The sequence below is a fragment of the Paroedura picta genome, chromosome 10, assembly GCF_049243985.1.
Source record: "Paroedura picta isolate Pp20150507F chromosome 10, Ppicta_v3.0, whole genome shotgun sequence".
Taxonomy (NCBI): Eukaryota; Metazoa; Chordata; class Lepidosauria; order Squamata; family Gekkonidae; genus Paroedura; species Paroedura picta.
In genome coordinates this window covers 37,585,528-37,609,930 of record NC_135378.1, presented here as the reverse complement: position 1 = coordinate 37,609,930, position 24,403 = coordinate 37,585,528, and the positions used below count along the sequence as shown (strand labels likewise).

The following is a 24,403-nucleotide window of genomic DNA, read 5'->3' as shown; positions in this document are numbered from 1 at the left end:
CAGATGCTATAGAACAGAAAATATCTTTACACATTTGCTTCCATAACTACCATAGCAGCATCATAACCTTTCTTCAGCAGCCAAGTAATTTCTGATCATTACTCTTTATGTAATGATATAACAAATATGTAAAATATGCTTTGCATATGATTGCAGAAACAGCAGTACTCCAGACGACAGCCAAGCACAAGGCATAATATTATAATAATGAGTCCATTTCAGTAAAGTTGCATTTTAATAAGACTTTAATAATACTGGTAACTGGCCAAATTACATAATATCTTAACATAGAGAGATTTCACAGAGAAAATAAAAGTCCATTGAAACATCACAATATTTGTGGCAAAAGGAATATCTTTGGGATTGGAAACATCTAAACATACCATTTGGTTTATTTACCTTTTAAAAACTCTATAAGATTGAAGAGATACACAAAGATACTGAAGAAATTGAATGAGACATAGTTTTAGTCAGTGTTTCCAAAATGTATGGCATTCAGCCAGTTTTTAACAACTAAAAGCAAGCTAAAACTATAATTACGACTTCTGGCATGTACAGTCTCAGTACAGACTGAATCTCCTTGTTTTCCTTTAGAGGAAAAGTAGTGCTTAAGTTACCTTGGAGGATAGTTCCAGAATTGGAGTATGGTGGACTCTCTAGTACAGGGGTAGTCAAACTGCGGCCCTCCAGATGTCCACGGACTACAATTCCCAGGAGCCCCTGCCAGCATTTGCTGGCAGGGGCTCCTGGGAATTGTAGTCCATGAACATCTGGAGGGCCGCAGTTTGACTACCTCTGCTCTAGTAGAAATTTGGACCAATAAAGCAGATTTCTTTTAGTCACTAAAACCAGCTCCAAACTGGGTCACGTAGGTGAAAGCCAAATGATTTATTCACTTACCCTTTCCTAAACTGAAAGCATCATGAGAAAAAGGAATTAAAGCTACTCTAAAACGACATCCAGTACAAAACATTCTTCAAATGTAATTGAACACATGCTCATGTGCTACATTGTAGCAAGAGAAGCAATTAAAGAAATGAACATCTGGTAAAATACCAAGGTGTAATGTATCAGTGTAAGTATCACACACAACACAAAAATCTGCCTATTATATAGATGTCTAGCTTATTGATTGAATGTCAACATTTTCACTGTTAATAATTTTGCTTTCTGTTGACCATCTGAGTTCATAAACATGTCCTATACATATGTGTAACGGAAGGTTTTTATAGGGGGTTTTGTCTATACCCAATTGCTCATAGATTATTGGATTGGAATTTCAGCACCCTTAAGTCAGATCAGACATTGGGATAATGGATGTAAGAAATAGGACAGCTTTCTTATGGTACATACAAATGTACAGGTCTCATTTACAGTTTCCGTTTAGGAGAACTTTAGAAAAGCACAGAAATACAAAGTTTAAGGGCAAGGCAAAGGGTGACAATTCTGTAGGCCCAAAAAGTTATGCCAAACTGCAAGATGAAAGGCATTTCCAGCTTCTCAGAAAAGGATAATCTTCTAGAAATGTATTCAGATGTATCTCACAGAGGCTTCTGACTTGATCTGTTATTAATTGAATCAAAATCAATGACTATCTTACTGCACTTTGGTTTGAATTTCCTAAAAAGAAATAGAAAAAGATATTAAATATTAGGTAGCTAAACATTTTGTTTGCTTTGGCTCCCAACTAAATTTTAAGATGGAAAAAAAAGATATCCTTGGATTCACTCTGTGTTTTTATCTCTATAGGAGCCAATTATAGTGCACCATACTGAGAGAAACCCAGACAAGAAAGACTAAGACAAAAAGACACACAGGGCTGCTTAGACTGTGTGTTTCTCAGCTATTGGAGTTCATAAATTAGCCAGGAGTCAAAGAATTTCTAACAATTTAGCTGCAGGAGGCAGCATCATGCAACCAGTTTTTCTGTAAAATTTGATATCTTTCTTTTTTCACAATAATTTTTCATACAGAAACTTGCAAAGTTTGTTTCGGTAGTTTTGGAGCAAACGAGAAATCTTTATGCAAGGGAAACAAAAATATATAAATTGGCTAATATGGATTTAGTCACAACTATACAATTGTAAAATTAATACACCCAACTAAGCTCATCCTTTCCCATCATTAGAGCATCTGCTGCCGCAATTAGCAACAAAGGTATTTGGGGACTGTGTATATATTTCACAATCTACCAGTAAACAGAGGATTATGCAAATAGTGTGGATTTAGTGACTCATTAAGCTTGACAATTCACTTCTCGAGATTCATTAAGCATAGCCATATCCTCACAAATCAATACAAAAGACAAAAACAGTCAACACAACGAAGGACAAGCCTGGGAAAGTGATTACCCACAAACACCATCCAGCCTAGCAGGTGGGAATGCTGGAGGCATTCTAACCATGGACATGCTTCAAAAGGGTTTCCCTTGTGGTTTCAGCCATATCAGAGGTCCCCAATCTTTCTGAGTCTACAGGCACCTTTGGAATTCTGACACAGGGTAGTGGGTAGAATTACAAAAGGGCTTCTGCAAGAGGCAGAGCAATCCACAAAGTGTCAGGAAGTGAGGCTACACATAACTCTAATAGAATTTTTGTTTAACAGGATGCCTTTTAAAAAGAACACATTGATGTTTTCTCACATATACACAGTTTACCTTTGGTAACGCAGAGAATGTCCTTATTCTAGGCTTTCTCAACTTTTTTACTCTTAAGAAAACTCTGAAACATTCTTCAGACTTTGAGAAACCCCTTCTCAAAGTGGTGTGATCATGCAGAATAGGGTTGGGAAGCATAGCTGTGTACACGCCCACCTGTGGCCCCTTCCCCTTCCCCTTCCCCTTCCCCTTCCCACTCCCTCCAGGCCCATCATTGGCCACTTTGGGAGGGGGAAGCGAGTTGACATGACCATATATGGTTATATCACAATAAATGTTTAACAAATTTAAAATATATACAAAATTAACTCCCTCACTTCCAGGAAACTGTTCCAGGGCTGTCAAGAAACCAGTTTCATGAAACCCAGACTGAGATAGCCTGCCTTATTCTGTGGCAGCTGCTGCCAACACAATGTTGATGTTATTTTAAATCTGCACAGCTAATCAGATCTCCAGTGGCCAATCAAGCCTTGCCTGCCCCATCTACTTTCTAAAAGCACTTGGTGGGTGCTAGGAAAAATGCCGTCAAGCACCGTGGTGCCCATGGATGTCAGAACAGGAACTCCCAGAGAATTGTTGCAATACAACTTCAAACATTGCATACTGATTAAACCCAGCAAACCCAATCCATTCGTGGCTTGAGCCCTGCCTATCTGAGGGACCACTTGTCTCCTTATGCCCCCCACACTGCACTTCATGCTGCGTGTGCTAATCTACTGGAGGACCCTGGTCCCAAAGCAGCACGCCTGGCCTCAACCCAGGCTAGGGTCTTTTTCAGTCCTGGCCCTGACCTGGCAGAATGAGCTCCTGAGAGAGCTGAGGGCCCTAAAGGAGCTATCAGAGTTCTGCAGGGCCTGTAAAAAGAACTCTTCTGCCAGGTCTTTGGTTGAAGTCAGAACCAGGGACAATGGAGGACCCTCCTCCGGCTACACAGTAACATCCAGCATACCTCTCCCTGGATGGGGGGTGGATGGCTGCAGGGCTGGGACAAGAAGCCCTTGAAATATTCTCCAGGCTTTGAGAACCCCCAGAAGTGGTACAATTGTGCAGAATACAGGTGGGAAGCATATCTGTGTACATGCCCACCCAGGGCCCTTCCCCTTTCTACCCCCTCCAGGCCTATCATGGGCCATTTCGGGAGGGGGGCATGTACACATGACCATACATGGTCATATCACCCAATAACTGTTTAACAAATTAAAATATATATATTAAAAATAATTAACTTTCATCCATTTGGGAAACTCTTCAAGATCCATTAAGAAACCTCAAGGTTTCATGAAACCCTGGTTGAGAAAGCCTGGTTCAGAAGTATCAGTTACCAAAACACAATTTACTCCCATCATGACTTCCCTTTATTCTTTGAGTTTAGAGTTTCCACCAGAGAAATTTGCCTGGTTGTTCTCCCCTATAGAAGATTTTGATCTTAAATAGATTACTTAGTTTTACCCTGACAAAATGTTTTTAGGCCTTAAGATGAAGTGTGTATTTTTAAGAAATCCAGATGGAAGGTTAAATGATCCTGTCATACAGAAATACCACAGAATGAACCGGCTCCAAATAACCATGAGCAGAATGGATCTTTCCCACCTCTACTGCAACTCTTTACATTCTCTAAAAAGGAAAAAAGGGGTTGTGGATCTGCAGCAGAAAGGGGAAGGGGGCAGAAATCACTCTCCTTTTTATGGAAACAAAAGCCCCCTTCTGCTTATGGAACAGATCCAATTCAAAATAGCATAAAAAGTCAGAGTCTCCATAAAAATTAAGTATTTAGTTAAAAAACATTGCCATGAACTGCTTTTCCCTGCAGACAGATAGGCAGACACAATTTTCAGGGAACCCAAGTGTATTTTTAGGTGGTAACAACTTTGAATTCATTATAACATCATCATCAATTTTATGTTTAACCTGCCCTTCCGAAACACTGATGTCAGGAGACAATAATAAAATCCACAAAGTTAAAAAAATTATAAACAATTACAATACCTCTTAGAGTGCTACCATTTCATTTATTTATTTATTTTATGCCCCACCATTCTCTCCAATGGGGCCCCAAAGCAACTTACATCATTCTTCTCCATTTTCTTTCATAAGAACCTTGTGTGGGAGGTTAGGCTGAGAGAGTGTGACTGGTCCAAGGTCACCCAGTGAGCTTCTGTGATATGAGTCTCCCAGATATTAGTCCAACATTCTTAGCCACTACACCCGAGTGGCTGCACTAGACATCATAGTGCCTTAAACAAAGGAAGAGCCCTACAGCCAAACATGAACTCCAGTTCCTTAGCTGCTATGGGACTCTACAATAACACAAAATCATTGAAGAATATGGAAGACAAAAGCCTCCGAGAACCATCTCACCTGTATATAATTCCAGCTAAATCAAACAAACGCCGTGCAGCTGTCATCTCAGGAGTGTCATGATATTTGTCTGACATAAAGATAACTTCTTTTATACCTAGAATAGGTATAAGCAGAGATGTTACTCGAGGTAAGACAGATTTACAGAGCCCCAAAGGAATTCCTGTTTAGAGATGTTGTTGACAGAAGATATGCATGCAAATCTTCAAATTGAAAAGCAGCTCTGTTCCCAACAAAATTATCTCCACATATTCAGCAGGGCTTCCCCACCACTTGGCAAACAAAGGAAAGACACCTCAGGCTTACCGAATTCTGTCTGCCATAACAAGTAACAGCAGCCCTGTTGATCATAGATAATGCATTTTAACTAAAGGGGCACACTTGTTTGGGGTGTGAAAATGCTGAACGAGTTGGATCTAGCTCGCTTGTCCGCTAGCGATAAAGGAAGTACTACCAAAAAGAATACTGTGTTGGAGAACCTCCAGCCAGTCTCTAACTTTCCATACTTGGGCAAGGTGTTAGAGGGGGTGATGGCTTCTCAGCTGCAGGGGCTCTTGGAGGAGACTGATTTTCAGGATCCATTTCAATCTGGCTTTACATTGCGATTTGGAACAGATGATACATGACCTCTGCCAAGAACTAGACAAGGGGAGTGCTAGTTCTGGTGGATCTCTCAGCAGCCTTTGGAGTCATTGGCCATGGCATTCTGCTGGGCTACCTTGCACTGCTGGACCTAGGGGGCATGGTGTTATGGTGGTTCCAGTCCTATCTGGGATGCTGGTCCCAGAAGAGGGTGCTAGGGTATTCCTGCTCCAACCCCAAGTCTTCTGGCCTGTGGAGTTCCACTGGGTTCGATCTTACCTTCCATGCTATCTAATTCCTACATAAAGCCACTGAGAGATGTCATGAAGAGGTTTGGACTGCAGTGTCACCCCATATGCAGATGACACCCAGCTCTACTTTTCATTTCCACCTAATTCTGAGGATGCTGTTGATGTTCTAAACTGAGGCTTGCAGTCAGTAATGGGCTGGATGGGCTGAACAAACTGAAACTTAATCATGAAGCTGCTCCGGGTTAGTAAAACAGCAGACAAAGAACTTGAAGTCTCCCCTGTCTTAGATGGGGTTACACTCCTCTTGAAAAGTCAGGCTCACAGCTTGGGGATTCTGTTCAACACAGCAGTTGCCTAAGAAAACCAGGTGGCTGTTGTAGATAGGAGTGTTTTGGCTAATGGGCCAGCTGCGTTGGTACTTTGTTCAGACTGATCTAGCCACAGTGATCCATGCCCTAGATCCAGCAAGGCTTGACTGCTGCAATGTGCTCTACACTCTCAAAGAGTGTTTGGAAGCTGCAGCTAGTGAAGAATGATGAGGCTAGACGGCTGGTCAGGGCCAGTTACTGGAATACTGTGACCTCAATATTACAGTAATTAACCTGGCTTCCAATCTACTCCTGAGCCCAGTTCAAGATGTTAGCTTTGAAAGCCTACAAGGCTTGGGTCCACTTTCATACCGGAGAACTGTCTTCTCCCATACATCCCTACCCAGGAACTAAGATCACAGAGAGTGGCCCTCTTGACTGTCCCATCAGCCAAGAAAACTTGTCTGGTGGGTAAAAGATACAGGGTCTTTTCAGTAGCAGCCCCACGATTGTGGAACAACCTCCCTAGAGGTTGTCCTCCTCATTTTCGACCTCTAGGAGGTTGTTGATGTTTTTAATCACATCCGCTTTCCATTAGCTTGTTCTGCCTACTAGCAGTTTGAATGTATTGATTAGAAATTAGTGTTTTAAAAATATTCATATTGTATTTGATTGCTATTCACAGTGTAAACTCCCCTGAGAATCTATAGTAGATAAGCAGATAATGTTTTCAAGAAAGGAAGAAATAATAACTATTATCTGGATCAGGGGTAGTCAAACTGCGGCCCTCCAGATGTCCATGGACTACAATTGTAGTCCATGGACATCTGGAGGGCCGCAGTTTGACTACCTCTGCTCTGGATAATTGGGACCTGAATGGGAAAAAAGCCATATAAGCCACAGGTGCAATCAAGAAAGGATCTAAGTGAGACTGGACCAGAAGGTGTCTGATTCAACCCAATATGGCTCACAACAAGGGCAGCACATACAGTCAACTTTAAGAAAAACTGAAAAATACTGAAGATGATTAGTCATGAGCGCATGTTAGATTGCTTGGAGTTCTGCAGAAGCTGTAGGCATGGAGAAGTGTGCTAATTTGTATCTCACTTCTATTCAAAGTGCTTTCTATACACAGCACCTTTTTTCTTTAAGTCGAACACCTTCAGTTACCAAGGTACAGAATTATGACATTCTGTTACCACACATTAGAAACAAACTAAAATAGTTCAGCTAACATGACAGCAACAACTGGAACTGGTATGACAGATACAGAGCAAAGGTATCCTGGCATGTAGATACTGTGGTTATAAATAACAGCTGCTTAATTTGGGAAGGAAGAGAGTTGATACAGAGGTCAAGAATCACATCTACACCTCAGGGTCATAGGTTGAAAAATATAAGCAGCAGCTTTTCAGATTCAACACACATAAAGGCATGCATACAAATAGATGTTTTTTTCAATATTCTAGGTGACAAGATTAGCTAGGATATATATAGAATGCTTGCAAGGATGGGGGTGACAGATACTCAACAATGAGCTTCTAATTATCAAACAATTGTTAACTCCACTGTTACCTACTTTGGCAGCATTCATTTGCTGAACGTGAGATTACTGCCACCCATCAGCATCTACCATGCTTCGCAATGAAAAAGCAACTTTTTTGCTCAAGTCTGTCTGTTAAAAATCAGTAGACTGTCCCTATATCATTACAAGAGATTCTAGGCAAATTTTACAATACATTCTCGGTAATTTCAAGTTAACTTCTCTCTGGCAGTTTCAAGCACCACTTCTGCAGCACTGCTCTCACCCTCTAATGCTGTCATTATCCGTGAGTGTGCCAGGCTCACTGTAAAAAAGGTTATAACAAGAAAGTCCATCTTGAATGTGAAAGGAACAATCCTCATGACAAATGAACAGGCGACTGATTACTGGACTGTATTGGTGCTGGATGACTGATGCGCTGGAACATTTCTTTAGATGGAGGGATTCCTATTTGTGGAGCACATCTTTCTTACCTTCTCTCTCCTGCTCCATTCCATCATGGATTGTTTCTGCTCTAGCAACATCATTCGAATCTGCATTTTTAAAGAGTCGACTTCTTCATCCATTTCTGCATCAAAATTTGCTTCTTCAGGCGCAGTACCAAATTGCCCCCTCACTTGCCCAGCAACAAAGGAATCCCCAGAAAACCGAATCTCAACTTTTAAAGCAGGGTCTAACACGGTCTAATTGGGGGCTACCATCTTCCCTCCCTTCCTTCCCCCTCCCTTCTGAAAAATCTACTTTTTAAGAAAAGGGGTGTGATCGCGTTACAACGCTGTTTCTAAGGGTTTTTGTTAAAGCAGTCTTACTGTCCCGCACAGCAGTGTTATAACATTACAATAACCATGAGGATTTAATAAAAAAAGTTACACTCAGAACACTTTGGGGGGAGGCGATCAAGGGTGTAGAATGGTGAGATTAAGGGGCTCAATGAAAACAAAGGTGCAAGCAAGCACCATTTTGCAAAAAAACACACATTGTTTTGAAAAGGGGAAGGGGGCAAAGCATAATAGGAGGCTGCCTCCTCTGGACTCAGTGAGGAATGCATGCCGTGTATTTCAGACTGGGAAACGAGGGGAGGGAAGCCCAAACGCAAAAACGCTAGAGTTGACTCACAGCATTCAAAGGAAATCTAAAGCGAGGCTAAAATAAAGCATGTCTCCTAATGCAGAAATGGTCATGGCATAGCAATTACAATACTGGACTAGGATTGAATTCCTGCTCTGCCATGGAAGCTCTACTGGGTGACCTTGGGCTAGTCACACCCTCTAAGCCTAACCTACCTCACACGGTTGCTGTGAGGGTTAAATGCAGGAGAGAAGAGCCAGGTAAGCCACTTTGAATCCCCACTTGGATATAAATGAAGTAAACAAAATAAATAAAATGTCTCCCCCCACTCGAAATTCTGGTACTGGGGATGTGGGTTTCCCAGGAACAGTATCCACTGGCAAACATCCTTTCATTTGCAGAAACATTCTGGAAGTTCTAAACTCAAGTCTGTACAATTTTATAAAGAAGTTGGCTTTAAATGACAAGTGCTTAATTACCGTTCAACTGTTTAAAACTACAAATGTACATAATGACAAGCGAAGCTAATTTTGGCAGCCTTGCCTCATTATTACATGGAGTAGTCAGTTGATTAGGAATTAAGAAATAACTGCACTGCAGTGGGGGATTTCAAAGGCACACTTTCTTTTGCCCATAAAATGTATATATGCTGCAGAATTAAGCATAAGTAGTCTTTATTACTAAAAAGGCAATTATTATTAGATCCAACTTGCTTTTATGTACCCTACACTTAATTTTTCTCATTTTACCGATTCTTATTTTACATTTATAGTGTATTTTGGCGATTTTATTTTATAACTGCCCTTTACCTTGTGTTAAATAATTCTACCATAGCCATGAGCTACACAATCTCATTTTGATGTCATTAATAGGTATTACTTGTTCCTTTATATAACACATGTTAAATGTATCATTTTTTTTCTTCTTCTCTCAATTCATCCCTTATAATGGACTTAACTTTTAAAGGTATTAACTGCAGAAAGACTTCTCTCCTTTCATTTTCTAAAATTCTAGCCAGCCAGAACACAGGATAAATTTGCCAATATATTACATTTGTGACAAAACAACCCCATTTATATCTAGCTAAAACTTCCCCATATGCAGCAGATGACATCCTGAAGGTCAAAACAATGGTGAGGTATGCCCATGTAAAAAAGCCAGTTCTCAGCATTCTGCTCCATTCTTCCAAAATCCTGTAATGCTTTAATACGATCAACACACAGAATGCAGAATGGCCCATAAAGGGTGTCCTGTTGGTTCAAACTATCAGTCCATCCAGTCCAGCATCTGTTTAACTGGCCAACCAGTTGTCCTCACGGAGAGCATAAAGGCTAAATTTTCCCTCTGAGTACCACTTAGTGTGTCTGGATGTGGAAGTTCTCTTTAGTCATCACATATAATAGACTTCAATGGACCTATTTTCTACGAATCCATCTTATCTCCTTTTTTAAAAGCCAAATGTCCTCTTAAAACCTGCTCACATAAGAACAGGAAAAATCTCAGTGTCTAAGGTCTAAAGGGGCATGTTTAGATCCATCAACAGTACATCTCTCCAAAGAGAGACAAAATAGAGTCAAAATAAAGGACTAGATCTTAGACAACTTTTTAACTCAACTTCACCCAATTGCCCTTCGTACTACCACCACGTCTCACATGGCTTTGGTCTGTGATTGAAGGGGACGTCCTTCCTCCCTGCTTCACCAACACAAAAGCTGTTTGGATCCAACCCAAATTACTGAATTAGAGATAATGTTGCAGTATGGTCATATCTTGCCTACCACCCTGGACAGTGAACAGTTGAGCCCCCAAGGACAGTTCCTGTGTAGGGGAATGTACCACCTGTTCTGTGGACCATACCCACTATCTCTGTCTGTATTTTCCAACTGACATGGTTAAAGATATTATGCTAGAATCTAATCAGATGAAAAAAATGCCCAACAGTCAGAGCAGCATATTTGCTGCAGTGGGGAAGATTTATAGTTATTGTAATGAAAGTCATAATTATAAGAGAGATCACAGAAGTCTTATGACATTTATGACCAGAGATATAAAATCTTCAAGTGCTGACCATGTCTAATGTTCAAATTAATATGTTACATATATACTTCCCAGTAGATCTTTTGTCACACCGAGTTTATTCACTTTTCCCACGACACCCCCTCCACCTCCAAACTCCCTCTCTGCAAATGTGTCAGAGCACTGTAAATTGACAGTAATTATATGCAATGCCTGCTCCGTTCCTTAGCAGCTCATGGACTAGGAAGTTGCAAACTTAAATTAAAAACAAGCTAAGAATCACAGAGGATGCAATTAGCACTGGAAAACCTGGCACTGCTCAAGTAGAGAAAATTCAAGGAGTGTTTTAAAAGACGATAGTGCAATTAATTTAGATCTAAACAGCCACAATTTGACAACCAAAATACATCTGAAGAGGTGCCCCACGATTGGGAAGTGTGGCAACAATGACAGATCAAGCTGGCAAACCTTTCCTTACCTGCCTGGATGATGAGCTTGGCACATTCATTACACGGAAACAAGGCAACATACATGCTGCAGCCTTTCACGTCCGCAGAGTTCTTGTTCATTATGGCGTTCAGTTCAGCATGACACACTGATTAAAGATATAAAGGAACCCAACAAATATTCATATGAGCATTCATTAAAGTGAGTCATCAATCTAAAACTTAACAAAGTGTTAAGCTGCAAATGCCTGCGCCCTTCAGAGGCAAACAGCCGGTGCAATTTGTCACACAAGAGAGAAATTTAGAAAGGGGTTGTGGAGGGAGAAGCGGGGACATAATCCAGAAAAACCAAGATCAGTGAAGGTCAAGCAGTCTGGCCAGGCTTGCCATGAGTAATGAAATCATTAAGCACATTAACGTGGCCATTTGTGAACACCTACAGGACGTAACAAAGCCATAGGCTGAAGGCCAAGCAGTTCCAGCTATTCTGAAAGTGGCAATATCTCACGGCATCACTGCTCTCACACAGCATCCAACTGCCAATATAAAGGAGCCCATTTATGTGTTTACATGCACAGACAGGAAGGTTCTTCTGATTATGCAAGCACACTCTCGCATTCGTAAGGGCAGAGATTGTCACTTGTTCCAGGTACAAAACATGTTCAGCTCTGCTCTGTTGTATTACCTTCTGGACAGACTGCGTCCAAACATTGCAGCAAGCTAGCATTAATGTGCATGAACCTTGCACATGCACTTCACTCCTCCATCTTCTGTTTTTGCAGTGTGAAGAAAGAATCCTAATTGAGAGCTAACCCCAATTTCCTACAATATATGGACACAGGTGAGCATCTTACACAACCCCGTCACAAGTGGGATTCTGCTTTAGGATTAAATCCTATTTCATTTGGGGAGTGGGGGGAGATGAAGTAACTTGGGCTAGTTGAATGGGTAAACAGAGTTAGTTTTAAATGAGGATTCTTTAATTATTATCTGCAACAAGGAGGGAGCAGCGAGGCATGAGCAGAGAGGCATGAGCTCAAGCCAGGCTACTGCACATTCAGGTTTCCTGCTGCCTTAACTCAGAATTCAGATTGTGTCCGGCAGGTAAAGGAACAATGGAAAGTTGAACACTTCTTGTAGCAGGAGCAATGAATGGCGTAACTCCAGACACGGTGGCATGCAAATCCATTAGGACAAAGCCTTATTCTAGAATTAATTTTGTTAGTGTTTAAGGTGCCACTGGACTTCTGACTTATTCTACTGCTATATACTAGCACAGCTACCCAGTGGGAATTCTTACTGTGAAATAACAGTAACTTATTAAGAAGGGAAAAATCTACAAATTCTACATTGAGCATATTGACAGTCTACTTGCAAATCATATGTCCAAAATGTATTCCTAATTTCTAGGTTGGAGCCAATCCACTTATCCAAAATTTTCAAAAGAAGAGGGTGGCATCTGTTTTGACCAACAAAATGGCTATGATGTCTTAAAGGAAGAGAATTGGGCAAGATTTTTAAAAAGCTAGCTGGATCATACCCTTTGTCTGGGATCCAAAACTTGAGCAGGCCCCATGGGATTAGGAAGCAAATCCAAATGCCAAACTGCATCAGCTTTTTGAAGTCTCCTTAGTTTCAAACACATTATATCGTGTGACACAGAGAGCTACTATTAGAGAAAAAGAAGCCTACATTCTTCTTAGATACATAGAACTATTTGTATAATTTTCTGGATTCTTTTTCAGATTTTTAAAGTTTTTCTCAAGCTAAGTAGGGATTAGAATGTTATGAATTAAAGGGTTGGCTTGTTTACAACTGTAAAAAATTCTAGACCAGACAAAGCACTTGAAAATGACAAGACAATTTTTCTAGAACAGGCTTTCTCTATCAGGGTTTCATGAAACTCCGGGATTTCTTGATGGCTCTGGAAGGGTTTCCTGAATGGGTGGGAGTCAATACTTTTGGATTTTTTAAATTTGTAGAATGTTTCTCAGGTGATATGACCATATACAGACATGTCAATCTGCCCCCCCCCCTCCGTGGCCAATGATGGGGGTGGGAAGGTATTTTCCCCAATCCTATTCTGCATGATTATGCCACTTCTGGGATTTTTCAAAGCCTGAAGAATGTTTCAGGGTTTTCTCAATAGTAAAAAAGTTGAAAAAAGCTGTTCTAGAATGATCTTGCTAATGAACAGTGTTCTGTTTTAGAGCCATTAATAAATTTAAAATGTGATTGGAACATGTCCTTATTATTCATGATTTCTATTTTCTGAATGACATTTACATGTGGCACACATGCCAACAAAATTAATACATTGATAGTCTAATTTCATTTTGTTTAGCCTAGCCTGTGGAGTGACTTGTAATATAAATGTTTGTTTCCTAGAACACACATTTAATCAACTCTGAATCTGTCTTATAATACTGGGAAGCAGATCTGTTCAAAGGCAGCTTTTCTGCATAGAATAAATATTCCTATATTTACTAGTCTTTTGGAGGTAAACAAATGCTTATTCCAGTTAGACTAGTTGTCAGGAAATAACTCCTCTGGTTGTGTACAAATAAGATACCAGGGGACTGAAATAAAAAGCTTAAGTTGTGCATTATGTCAGATTTCCATGAAAACAATATCATCAAACTGCAAAACTTTGGCATTACTAAAATAAAACTTGTTCAGATCAAAAGCAAAAGGGTGCTACAACAATTTAACTAATCAGGCCTTTTCAGACTTCCCAAACAACGGCATTCTAACAGGCTGGCATCCAAAAAGGCAAATACTGGTAAAATCCAGATCGATAATTGTCTGAAGGACATGTGAAATGTTCAGGTTACTATATATCTGAATAAACAGAACTGCTATTTGTCTAGGTGGTGGTGAAACTGGGGGGGGGGGGCACAATGAAGTTGCATAACCATGGTCTGTTTTGCTATGGCAGCTTTTCTCAATTTTCCTCCCGATGAGAAACCCCGGAAACAGTCTTCAGGTTTTGAGAATAGGCAGAATAGGATTGGGAAAAATAGCTGTGTACACACCCACCTGGGGCCCCTCCTCTCCTCACTCCCTACAGGCCTATAATTTGGGTGGCAGTTGTAATTTGGAGATATTTATTTACAAACAACTGAGTATATTTCTGATGCAATAATTAGGCAGTGGTTAGGGTTATTAATTGGCCACTGTCATGTTCCAAGCAGGTGTTCCAAGCATTTGTACAGGTACACTTCCTGGCACACATCTGAGGCCCCAGTGCTACAGTATTGGGCATACTTAAGGGACCTGGGTTGGGCACCTAAGACCATGGCCACCTAGCCGCAGTTATCTCTTTTTTTAAGTAAAGCTTATAGCTAACCAGAACCTTGACTAATATTTGTAGCCTACTGGGCCTTGGAAGGATGATTCAGGACCTCCCCAACTTCACCTGATGTGATGTCATGCATCCTATCATCTACCCACTGCTGTCTGGGCTCTCCCTGCAGCTCTCAGGAGTTTGGTTGTTGTTTTTGAGGCTGCAGGTGGGTTGTGGAACCAAGAAAGAGGAGGTTTTGAGAGGCTTGAAGGGAAATTGAGTTTGCCTCTGCTGCATTGTCTTGACAGGCTACAATCTGAATTACATAAATGTATGTCTCAAAGTCCCTACTTCATGGTTTTTCCACTCCAACTGAGGACTCTCTGCAACTGATGTATGCTTCATCCCAAAATAAATGCTAGTCTTTAAATTAACCACAAGATTACTTTTTGTTTTTGTTGCAATAGCGTAAAACATCTATCCACATACAATTTAGTGACAGTTTCATTTAAGACACATTCTTTACCATAGGGGTATTTCGTGTCAAGTTTACTATCTGCTGTTCTTGACCAAGGCAGCAGGTCATCACTGCACCCATTGGGCATGCCGTTGTATCCAATCCCAACAATCTTGTTTTCTGAATTCACAATGCAAGCGCCAACCTAAAACAAAGCAGAGATGTTGTTGAGTCCTGAAAGCTAGTTTATTATTGTGAGAGCTAGGTCACAACACGGGCCTTGTATGATAATTAAGTATATATAAATTTAAGCTCAGTTAAATGATAAACCTTAATTCAGTGTTGACAAATGTTTAAAGAAATTTCAACCACGGCTCTATAAAGGGAAAAATAAGATTAAACCCCCTCCTTTGGTGTTCACTTGAATTCTGCAGATGACTGAAAAACAGTTTGTCTACATTACTTGCTGCTGGGTGAGAATGAGGAATCAACTCCACTTTAGGATGTGACTGAACTGTTTGACATCTACAAGCAAAACATCTAAGCTTTGATGTAGGTTTCTCTGGAAACTATGCTTGGCAAGCCCAGCAAGCATTGTTCCGAAGACAGCAAAAGTTGCCAGCACAGCTTTTGACAAAGAGAAATAAATGCAAACAAACAAAAAACAAGGAGGCCAGCTTTGCAAAATTAATTAGAGGAAGACCCAACGTGAGGCAGATTAATTCAAGAAACACAACCCTGGCCTTCCGTTTGCAAGACTGCTAGTCATAGCATGTTTTGAAGGCCATTAATTCATAGGGTCATCATAAATCACAAGCACATGACTATCAAAAATCCCGATTTCTTCGGCAGTTATTCCCATCAGCTGCTTGAAACTATATACGGAGAGCAATTAGACTTACAGAGAAAGGAAAGAACCAAACACCTTCCCTGCAGTGCCAGAAAAGAAAAAGTTCCCCAAGGAGAAAAGCCCTTCAAGCTGCCACTGCACAGAACACTTAAAGCTACATTCCCTAGCTAGGTGAGGACAACCCAATCATTAAATTTCTTCTAATGAGGAAAGGCTTATTGCTGTATGGTTTTTTGAGAGATAGCACAACGTAACATGCCTGGATGCCCCGTTCTTACCTGTGAACTTGGATCCTTGCTTCTTTGTGCAGACAAGAAAGCAACAGCCATAAAATATTCAGGCCATTCCAAATAGTCATCACGTTTCCTACAGAGCATTTCACAGCAGCACCTACATATTCAAATAAAAATGACAGTAGCAGTAATGGTTTCATGAACTGTTCTGTATTTTTAAAAAGAATCTATTAGGTGTACTTTGACCCTTGTGTTTGAATCTCTGGAAGTGTCAATTACTGTTATGTAAAATTCCAGAGTGGCATCGGAGTTTAATTAGTACAACTAAGAGAGCAGCATCTGACCCTGAAGGTTATAGATTCAAATCAAGAATTTAATGGTGGAGAATATCAGTGTTTCATGTGTGCCCTGAGCCTTGCAAGCAACACTTTTTTGCAAACCGAAAAGGCCAAAAGGCGACTGAATTATCTCATTTAAAGCTGCAATCTGAAGTCTCTAGGCAGCACAATACCAACTATTATCCATCCCTCAGCATTACCTTCTTTGGAAAAATATGCAAAAGGTTACATTCCCTGCTCCAACATTTAAGTTACAGGAGCAAAGATATCTCTTAGGCCAACAGGAAGCATCTGGTACAACTTCATTTGCTGTAACTAACAAATAAATAGAATATGAAATGTTCTTTGTGAAACACTTCTTACGCTGTTACTAACTCTTTCTAGGTGACCTCCCTGCTGACCCCACCTCCTGACCTCCAAACATTTAACTGACAGTCTAAAGGCAGCATGTATGTCTCTCCGCACACCCTGAAGTTCCATCAAACATGCTTTGAAACAATATGAACTCGTACAAAACTTATTTATAATCATCCTACTTTTGTGTCTGATGGATATGCAGCACAAGCAGTAATCCATCTTTCAAACCACCTTCAGTTTCTGAGAAAAACATAATTTATCTCCTCCTTCATACAAGTTCACTCCATATTGCAATAACTAAAAATCTAATTAGCAGCTTTTCTTTATGCTAAGATATCATTTCCTGTTCTTCAGAAGGGCGACCTCACAAACCATGAGCTTTCAGAAACAATGTAAAACTGCTGTTTTGGAAATGCCCTGCAAGGGCAGAAATGGGACCGGTACTCTTATACTGCCCTCATCTCCCATTCATGAACTATTAAGCATTTTCCTCCCAATATTTTTCTGTGGAGGCTCATGGAGATTAAGCTTCCATAATTTTGTTCATTCACATTCTGTCTCCCACACACACACATGCCCCACACAGTCTCCCTTCCCACACACACAGCCACCTGAAGAACCTTGAATGTCTAACTATTTGCACCATATTGTGGTTGTAGCAAGCTGAGACGAAAAAATTGTTGGTTTCATATTTGAAAGTGATTGACACTGACTAAAAAATGCCCTTCCTCTGGAATCTCATCAGTACCACGCTTCTTCATGATGTCACAGTCTCATTTGATATCCATTCAGTCACAAAGACTTCAAGAGAAAACATACAAGACAACTTGTAAAGAGTAAGAAAAACACTTTTCTTTCCAACTTTCCAGGTCCTAAGGGAGCCCACCTGAAGAACAATCATTACTTTAACTGAAACTAAGATATAAGAGGTGCACTGCGTATAAATTGCATTTAGCTAAGACACCAGTCAAGACCAGGCAATCTGTTCATTATATCAAGACAGAGGGTCAGTTTAAAGACTCAACTGAGCCTAGGCTTGAAATTAAACCATTTCAGCTCTTGCTGAAATACAAGGTTGCAGTAGGAACAAAAGCAGTCTTTCAAGGAACTTTGATGACTTATTCTCCCAGCAAAGCATGACTATCAGTAGTTGCTGATTCCTAAAATCTTCACAACACTTTTCTGCAGGACCATGCCTGATATACAGTTGACCCTAAGATCACAAACATTGTTGGCACACCATATTTTCTACTAATCCTTCCTAAATTAAGAATATTACAGAAATAGGCCAAATTATTACCTAATCTACCACTGTTGTGAGTTTCGCAGAAAATATTAAGGGCTGAATCATTTAAGTGATGCTATCAGAAACATGGAAAAGAGCCTAATGCTCCCTGGAGAAGAGCCTAATGCTGGGAGCAATTGAGGGCAAAAGAAGAACGGGATGACAGAGAATAAGATGGCTGGATGGAGTCATTGAAGCAGTTGGTGCAAACTTAAATGGACTCTGGGGAATGGTAGAGGACAGGAAAGCCTGGAGGATCATTGTCCATGGGGTCGCGATGGGTTGGACATGTCTTCGCACCTAACAACATCAGAAACATGAGGAAACTGAACATACGCAGGAACGTGGCAGCAAGAATTCCTTGACATACTCATTTTTAATGCAAAGTTTTTCAGAGTCACAGTTATACGGAGACAGGTGATGCAAGCTGTTTGCACATGGGCTCTTATAAGATCTTCTAGTGAATGCATAGGGGGAGAGCAAGAGGCATTATTTTTTTCACCCTTCTATAAAAATTAACTCAAGAAAAGGCCTAAAAATGAAAAGACCTAAGAAAGCTAAAATTCGATTGTCTATTGATCATATTTACAGCCAGACAGAAGGCCGTGTCTTCCACTTACTCAGCTATAAAGTTGTTTCCCAGAACAGGTAGCTTTTCAGGCTTTTTTTCATACCACTTTTAGTCATCCAATAAAATATCTCATCACATCATGCATATAGTTTTATTACATTTTTTAAAGTCAAGACTTTACTGAAGAACGTGGAAAAGTCAGTAACTTTGAAATTAGTGCGTCACAAAAATATTCCCTTCAAGACCAGCGTAAAACCAAGAGTTGCACACTTACAAAGAGAAACATCAAAAGTCTACAAGAATGAGTTACAAAAAATTTACACTAATAAATTTAGTGGACCAAATCCTCTAAGAGTTAGTATGGTACAGTGATTGGCCTAGAACCAGGAATTCATATCCCTTTTTGCCATAAAATCTCCAGATGGTCTTTGGCTGGGAATTAACATTCAACCTAAGCTACCCCAGTTTCAGAGGGCAGCCATGCTGGTCTACAGCATAAGATCTAGATTCAAGTCCAGTAGCATCTTGGAGAAAAACAAGATATTCAGAGTATAAGCTTTAGAGAGTCAAAGCTGTATTAACAAAAACAGGAATGCAGGATCCTCCCTGCGTCCTTATATGTCAGTCAGAAGGTAGGAGGGGTGTTGCAAAGAAGGCAGTCATGAAAGAAAGGTACAATGGATTCATGGCTCCCCATTCCTACTTGCATCTAATGAAGTGAGCTTTGACTCTCAAAAGCTTATACCATGAAAATCTTGTTGGTCTCATTGGAGCTACGGGACTTAAATCTGTCTCATAGTGTGGTTCTGGCATTAAAATGAAGGTGAAAAGAACTATGCACTTCACCCTGAGCTCCTTTAAGGAACAGCTGGATGAAATGCACTAAAGCAAATAAAAAGATAGCAGCCATAGTTTCAGGAAGCAGGGTTATGGCACGCTGTTAAGAGCAAAGCTATAATTAAGTGGTTGAGAAATGTTTTTAATCTACCTCCAGCCCTATGCTCAATCATAAGTAACCTAGAATCATAGAGTTGGAAATGACCTCCAAGGTCATCTAGTCCAATCCCCTGCATAATGCAGGAACTCACAAATACCTGCCTGCTCACAGTGTCATGCCCAAGTGATCCCCCCCCCAAAAAAAAGTCCCCAGCATCCAGCCTGACCCAGGGGAAATTCACCTACTGTTCCACAATGGTGATCAGCAATTCCCTGAACCAAAAAGATCTCCACCAGACCTGGGAAAGAATTCCACCCAAAAATCTGTAAAGCCACTATTTCTTAGGGATGATAAAAGTACGCTCTATGGAGCACTGGCTTTACTCAGTACAAGGCTTCTCTAATCAGATCATAAAAATGCTGCTTTGTTAATAAGATTTTTATGAAATTTCATGTCTAGCCAGAATGTGTTACAAACTGTGCCTGAATTTGCCATTTTATACTAATAACCAGGCTAAATATTAATAGCTGTCTCTCACTAGTACTTTGTCATATTATTCAGCTCAGAGATTCAGATATATTAAGGCTTTGGCACTCTTCCACCTACCAAAGACCCACATTCATCACCTTGGCTAGATCTCTTTGGACATTAACCTTCCTTCATCACTACTGAAGTCTCTCACTATTCAAGGGCATCAGCTGCTTCCTTTACTTTAGATAGATTGGTCTCCCTGTTCACTTTATAATCAAGACAAAATACTGCAAAAAAAAATGCCTTTTTATCCAAATTGGATTTTTTTGTTTAAAAAATTCCCTGCTACCCTCTGCACAGAATATTGACTGTAACCGAACCTTTATGGAAGATGATATTCTTTAGTTGTATGGGATGCCAGCCTTTTGCCAGTTATTGGTCCCTCAAGGTAATCCCCCCCCCCAATAAGACATAGAGCATTACATTCCTATGGGAATATTGTGTATTTAAATATTTTTGTATTCTTTAGAATGCCCCTGTCCCTGTATGGAAAACACCACAGCAAAATTAGACTAAAAAGCTATTATTGAAAGAGATAAATAATATATTTTTAAATGACCCAGCACTGGCAGGCCCCTAATTTTGCAGAGGCATAACACAAAGTTTCCAGTAACCATCTCTAAATTCTGTGCGCAGTACTGCCTGGAGTGTCAGATGAGGCTCTGGAACTCTTACAGTGCCATATTAATCAGGTCTACTCAGAACCCCACAAGTACACTCAGTGGGGCTTTCTCCCAGGAAAGTGTTGTTAGGATTGCACTGCCAGGTGAAAAGGCACACTATACCATGTAGGCTCACCTCGGGCCAGTGAGACACTCGAAGCCTAACCCACATTGCAGAGTGCGACAGGGAAGGCGTGAGCTTTCCTGTGAGCGAGGACCCCGGAAAGCTCCTCCCCGGGCCCCAAAGCTTTTCCTACCGCCACAGACAGGCTGAGAGGGCTGCCCGTTTTAAACCATCGGACGGATTCGCGATTCTAAGTACAAAAAGCAGATCGGAGAGTCTAGAATCACCGCTCCTGCCAGCAACTAACTTGTCTCTGAAGACTGGGCGCGAGGACTCACTCTTCCCAGAAGAATCAGAATGAAGGGCCAACCGTATAGCATTTTCATTCATATTACTCTCTTAGTTAAGTTCGTTTAGAACTCTTCTACTCTTCAAAAATCACGCCGCCCCTTATTACTTTTGCAGTAATTCAGAACCGGGGGGGGGGGGGCGGGGAGTGCTGGGGTTTGAAATACATGGGGGGGGGGGCGTTTTAAGCCGGCAGAAATCTCTCCCCCGCCCCACGTTTAGGCCAACTCTGTTCACGATAAACACTTTGAGGCACTTCCCGGGCAGCCCCCGGGAAACGAAAGGGGAGCACGTGTGCAAAGCAGACCGCGGGGGGAACCTGCAGCTGTGGCCGAGGGCGGCAGGGGCTCGCGCCCGACTCCCCTACCCATTGAGATGGCCGGTCCGCGCGTGATCCCCACCACTCATCTTGCCGCTACTCGGTAGGATGTCCAAGCCCACGGAGGAGCCCCTTTGCAATTTGGCGCGGAACGGGCCGGAGGAAGAGGAGGAGGAAAAGGCGGAGCCGAAGGGAAGCTGCTCCGGGCTGGCCAAGGAGTCGCCGGGGTCTCCGCGTGCTGGAAGAGCCTTCTGGTCTCCCATGAAGCCGTGTCCTCCCATGCTAAAGTACGGCTTTCTAACTCTGTTGAAGTCCCTGAGCCTCGAGGGGTGTAGCGCTGGTTACGATTGCACCGAAACTCTGGTCAGCGCGCTCAGATTCCCTCGGGGCGCGCTCCAATTTAAAATCTGGTAGAGTAAATGAAAAGTAAGTGTGGGCGGACTACATCCCCCAGGATGCATTGCTCTGCCGTGCGTGGGCAGCGAAAAGGGACAGAATTTCAGGCTTGCTATGGGTCTCTGGGAATTGAGGTCCTCTGCGACTAAATAAATACATAAATAAATAAAATAAATAACGGGTTAGGGTAAAAGCCCGAATGGTCAGGAATGGGCCGAAACAGGCATTAAACAAACAGGAGTACCACAAAAAACAGTGGACACTTGGGAACAATATTTTAGAAAGGAAAAAGGCAGAAATCCTACACCTTTATCAACCCTTACCAGGCCAACAAGCTTCCGGAGCACACAGAACAGGCCAAAACGAGGATTAAACAAACAAGGGTACCACCCAAAACAGTGAGAGGCATTAGAGACATTTGAGAACAATATTTTAGAAATGAAAAGGTGGAATTCTCATCCTTTTATTAACGCGTTCTGGGCCAAAAATGCAGTGAGTTCCTGCACTGTGCAGGGGTTGGACTAGATGATCATGGAGATCCCTTCCATCTCTGTTTATATGATTCTAACTGCACACAATGCTCCAGGTGGAGTCTGACCAGAATGTTATACAGTGGGACTATGGCATCTGTGATTCTGATGTGATGCCTCTGATGATACAGCCCAAGACTGTATTTGCCTCTATAGACACATCACACAGTATGCTCATATTTAGCTTAGAGTCCACAAGTAGCCCAGAAGTGTATCTCCCATCCAGTATGCATGCTTCTCACTTTTGTGACTCAGATGTAGAACTCTACACTTCTCCTTGCTGAATTGCATTTTGTTCTCATTTGCCCACTTTTCCAGCATGTTCAGATCTCATTGAACTCTTTCTCTGACTTCCAAGGTGTTCCCTCTAAACCCTACACCCTCTTCCAGATCATTGAAAAGTTGAAAAGTACCAGACCCAGTCCTGAGCCTTGTGGTACACAGTCTGATGAAATTGACAACCACCATTTGGGTGTTGTTTTCTAGCCAGTTCCCTATCCACTAACCATCCGAAAATCCAGTCTATAGTCCTCCAGTTTACCCATCAGAACATCATGGGGAACCTTGTCAAAAGCCTTACTGAAATCCAGGTAAACAACATCCACTGAGTTTCCCCAATCTAATAAGCTCATCTCTCGGTCAAAGAAGGAGACTAGGTTGATCGCCATCTATGCTGTTCTTATCTGTTTTAAATTGTATTTTTATGGGGTTTTTATGTTTTTACTATGTTGTGAACCGCCATGAGCTAGCCTGCCTGGGAGTGGCAGGATAAAATTCGAATGAATGAATGAATGAATGAATGAATGAATGAATGAATGAATGAATAATGTTAAAAGTAAAGACAGGTGCACCTTGCAGTGCCTGCTTAAAGGGCTAATCTATAAAAAACAAGACAGGTCCAAGGTCGTGTTAAGACTTTTTGGACTAAGAGACAGCACTACGGTTAGCATTCTGGAAAACTATGAGAAATTCTGATCACAGATCCCTTGGGTCATGGCTAATTTGACTTTCAGGAAGGGCATTATTTGAATGAGATGAGATGAGATCAAGGTCTTGGTCACTGTACTCATCATTTCTTTATCACTCTGTTCCCAAACTGCAGGGAACTGTAGCACTGAAGATGTATAACAAATCAGTCTTCCTAATGCCAGCATCAAGTCCTTCAGTTGCTCCTCTGTCTTTAAAAGTCAGATAATCTCTGGGTACCACTAACTGTGCATTTCTTCTCTTCGATCAAGCACAGTTCAGCCATTGCAGAAGTAGAATTTTGCCCTTAGCCTTTACTGGGAAAGTGAGGTGAAAAGGGTGTTTATCTCTGCCTGGGAATGTGACAATGTCACTAGAATCTGACTCTTAAAAGTCACCTTCAAAGTAGGTGTAAGCTCTGAATAACAGGGTAAAGTGAAATATCTCAAGTAAGTTCTTCACCCTTTCTATTCATTTTCTTTTTTGGCTGATATTTCATCATTCCCCCTACCCCATCCCCTTTTGTTCCAGAGAAATACAGAATAATCAAAGAAGAATGAAATATTTCAGGGAACTGTTTTATAAAAAGCAGAAAGTTAGAGGATTCTGTTTAGTCTTTTTACATGGAGAGTTCTACTGAACTGAGCTTGGTTTCCCACCAGTGTACCTACTTATGCTGATCTCAGTGAGTTGCTGCTATTGCATTCTACCAGCTTCCTTGGCCAGTGAGAAACCTGGGCACCTGCCTTTCTCTACAAATTCCATCTTGGCAGTCCACAGTTAAGATGGGTACACCTGCCCATCTATCTCCTGTTTTGATATATACATTTCCTTCACTGTTTCTCCCCTGGAATGAAACCCAAACAGATGGTGACCATATAAACTAAGCTTCTTATTCTGGTTTGGTCCTTGCATCTGTCAAACAACTTTATTATGCTGTATGCTAATTTGCTGCTTATACCCGTATTTATGGACTGCCAACTTCCATTTCAATGCATCTGAAGAACTGTCCATGTACACAAAAGCTTATACATCGAATAAAATT

At 41.2% G+C, this 24,403-nt stretch overlaps 1 protein-coding gene across 3 annotated transcripts; it reads right to left on the bottom strand.

Moving 5' to 3' along the window:
* Positions 1-227: 227 nt before the first annotated feature.
* DCTD (dCMP deaminase) lies at positions 228-21,892 on the bottom strand. Of its 3 annotated transcripts, XM_077302320.1 has the most exons (7): positions 21,515-21,653; positions 17,473-17,550; positions 16,100-16,211; positions 15,041-15,176; positions 11,261-11,377; positions 5,015-5,111; positions 228-1,620 (listed from the first exon to the last, which is right to left on the bottom strand). In XM_077302320.1, the coding sequence occupies exons 2-7, from the start codon at positions 17,508-17,510 to the stop codon at positions 1,542-1,544; spliced, it is 579 nt and encodes a 192-aa protein (XP_077158435.1). In that variant the 5' UTR covers positions 17,511-17,550; positions 21,515-21,653; the 3' UTR covers positions 228-1,541. The 3 variants fall into 3 exon arrangements, with proteins under 3 accessions (XP_077158435.1, XP_077158433.1, XP_077158434.1); XM_077302318.1 differs by lacking the exon at positions 17,473-17,550 and having other exon boundaries at positions 21,515-21,887; XM_077302319.1 differs by lacking the exons at positions 228-1,620; positions 5,015-5,111; positions 17,473-17,550 and adding an exon at positions 6,994-8,231 and having other exon boundaries at positions 21,515-21,892.
* Between the last annotated feature and the right edge of the window lie 2,511 nt (positions 21,893-24,403).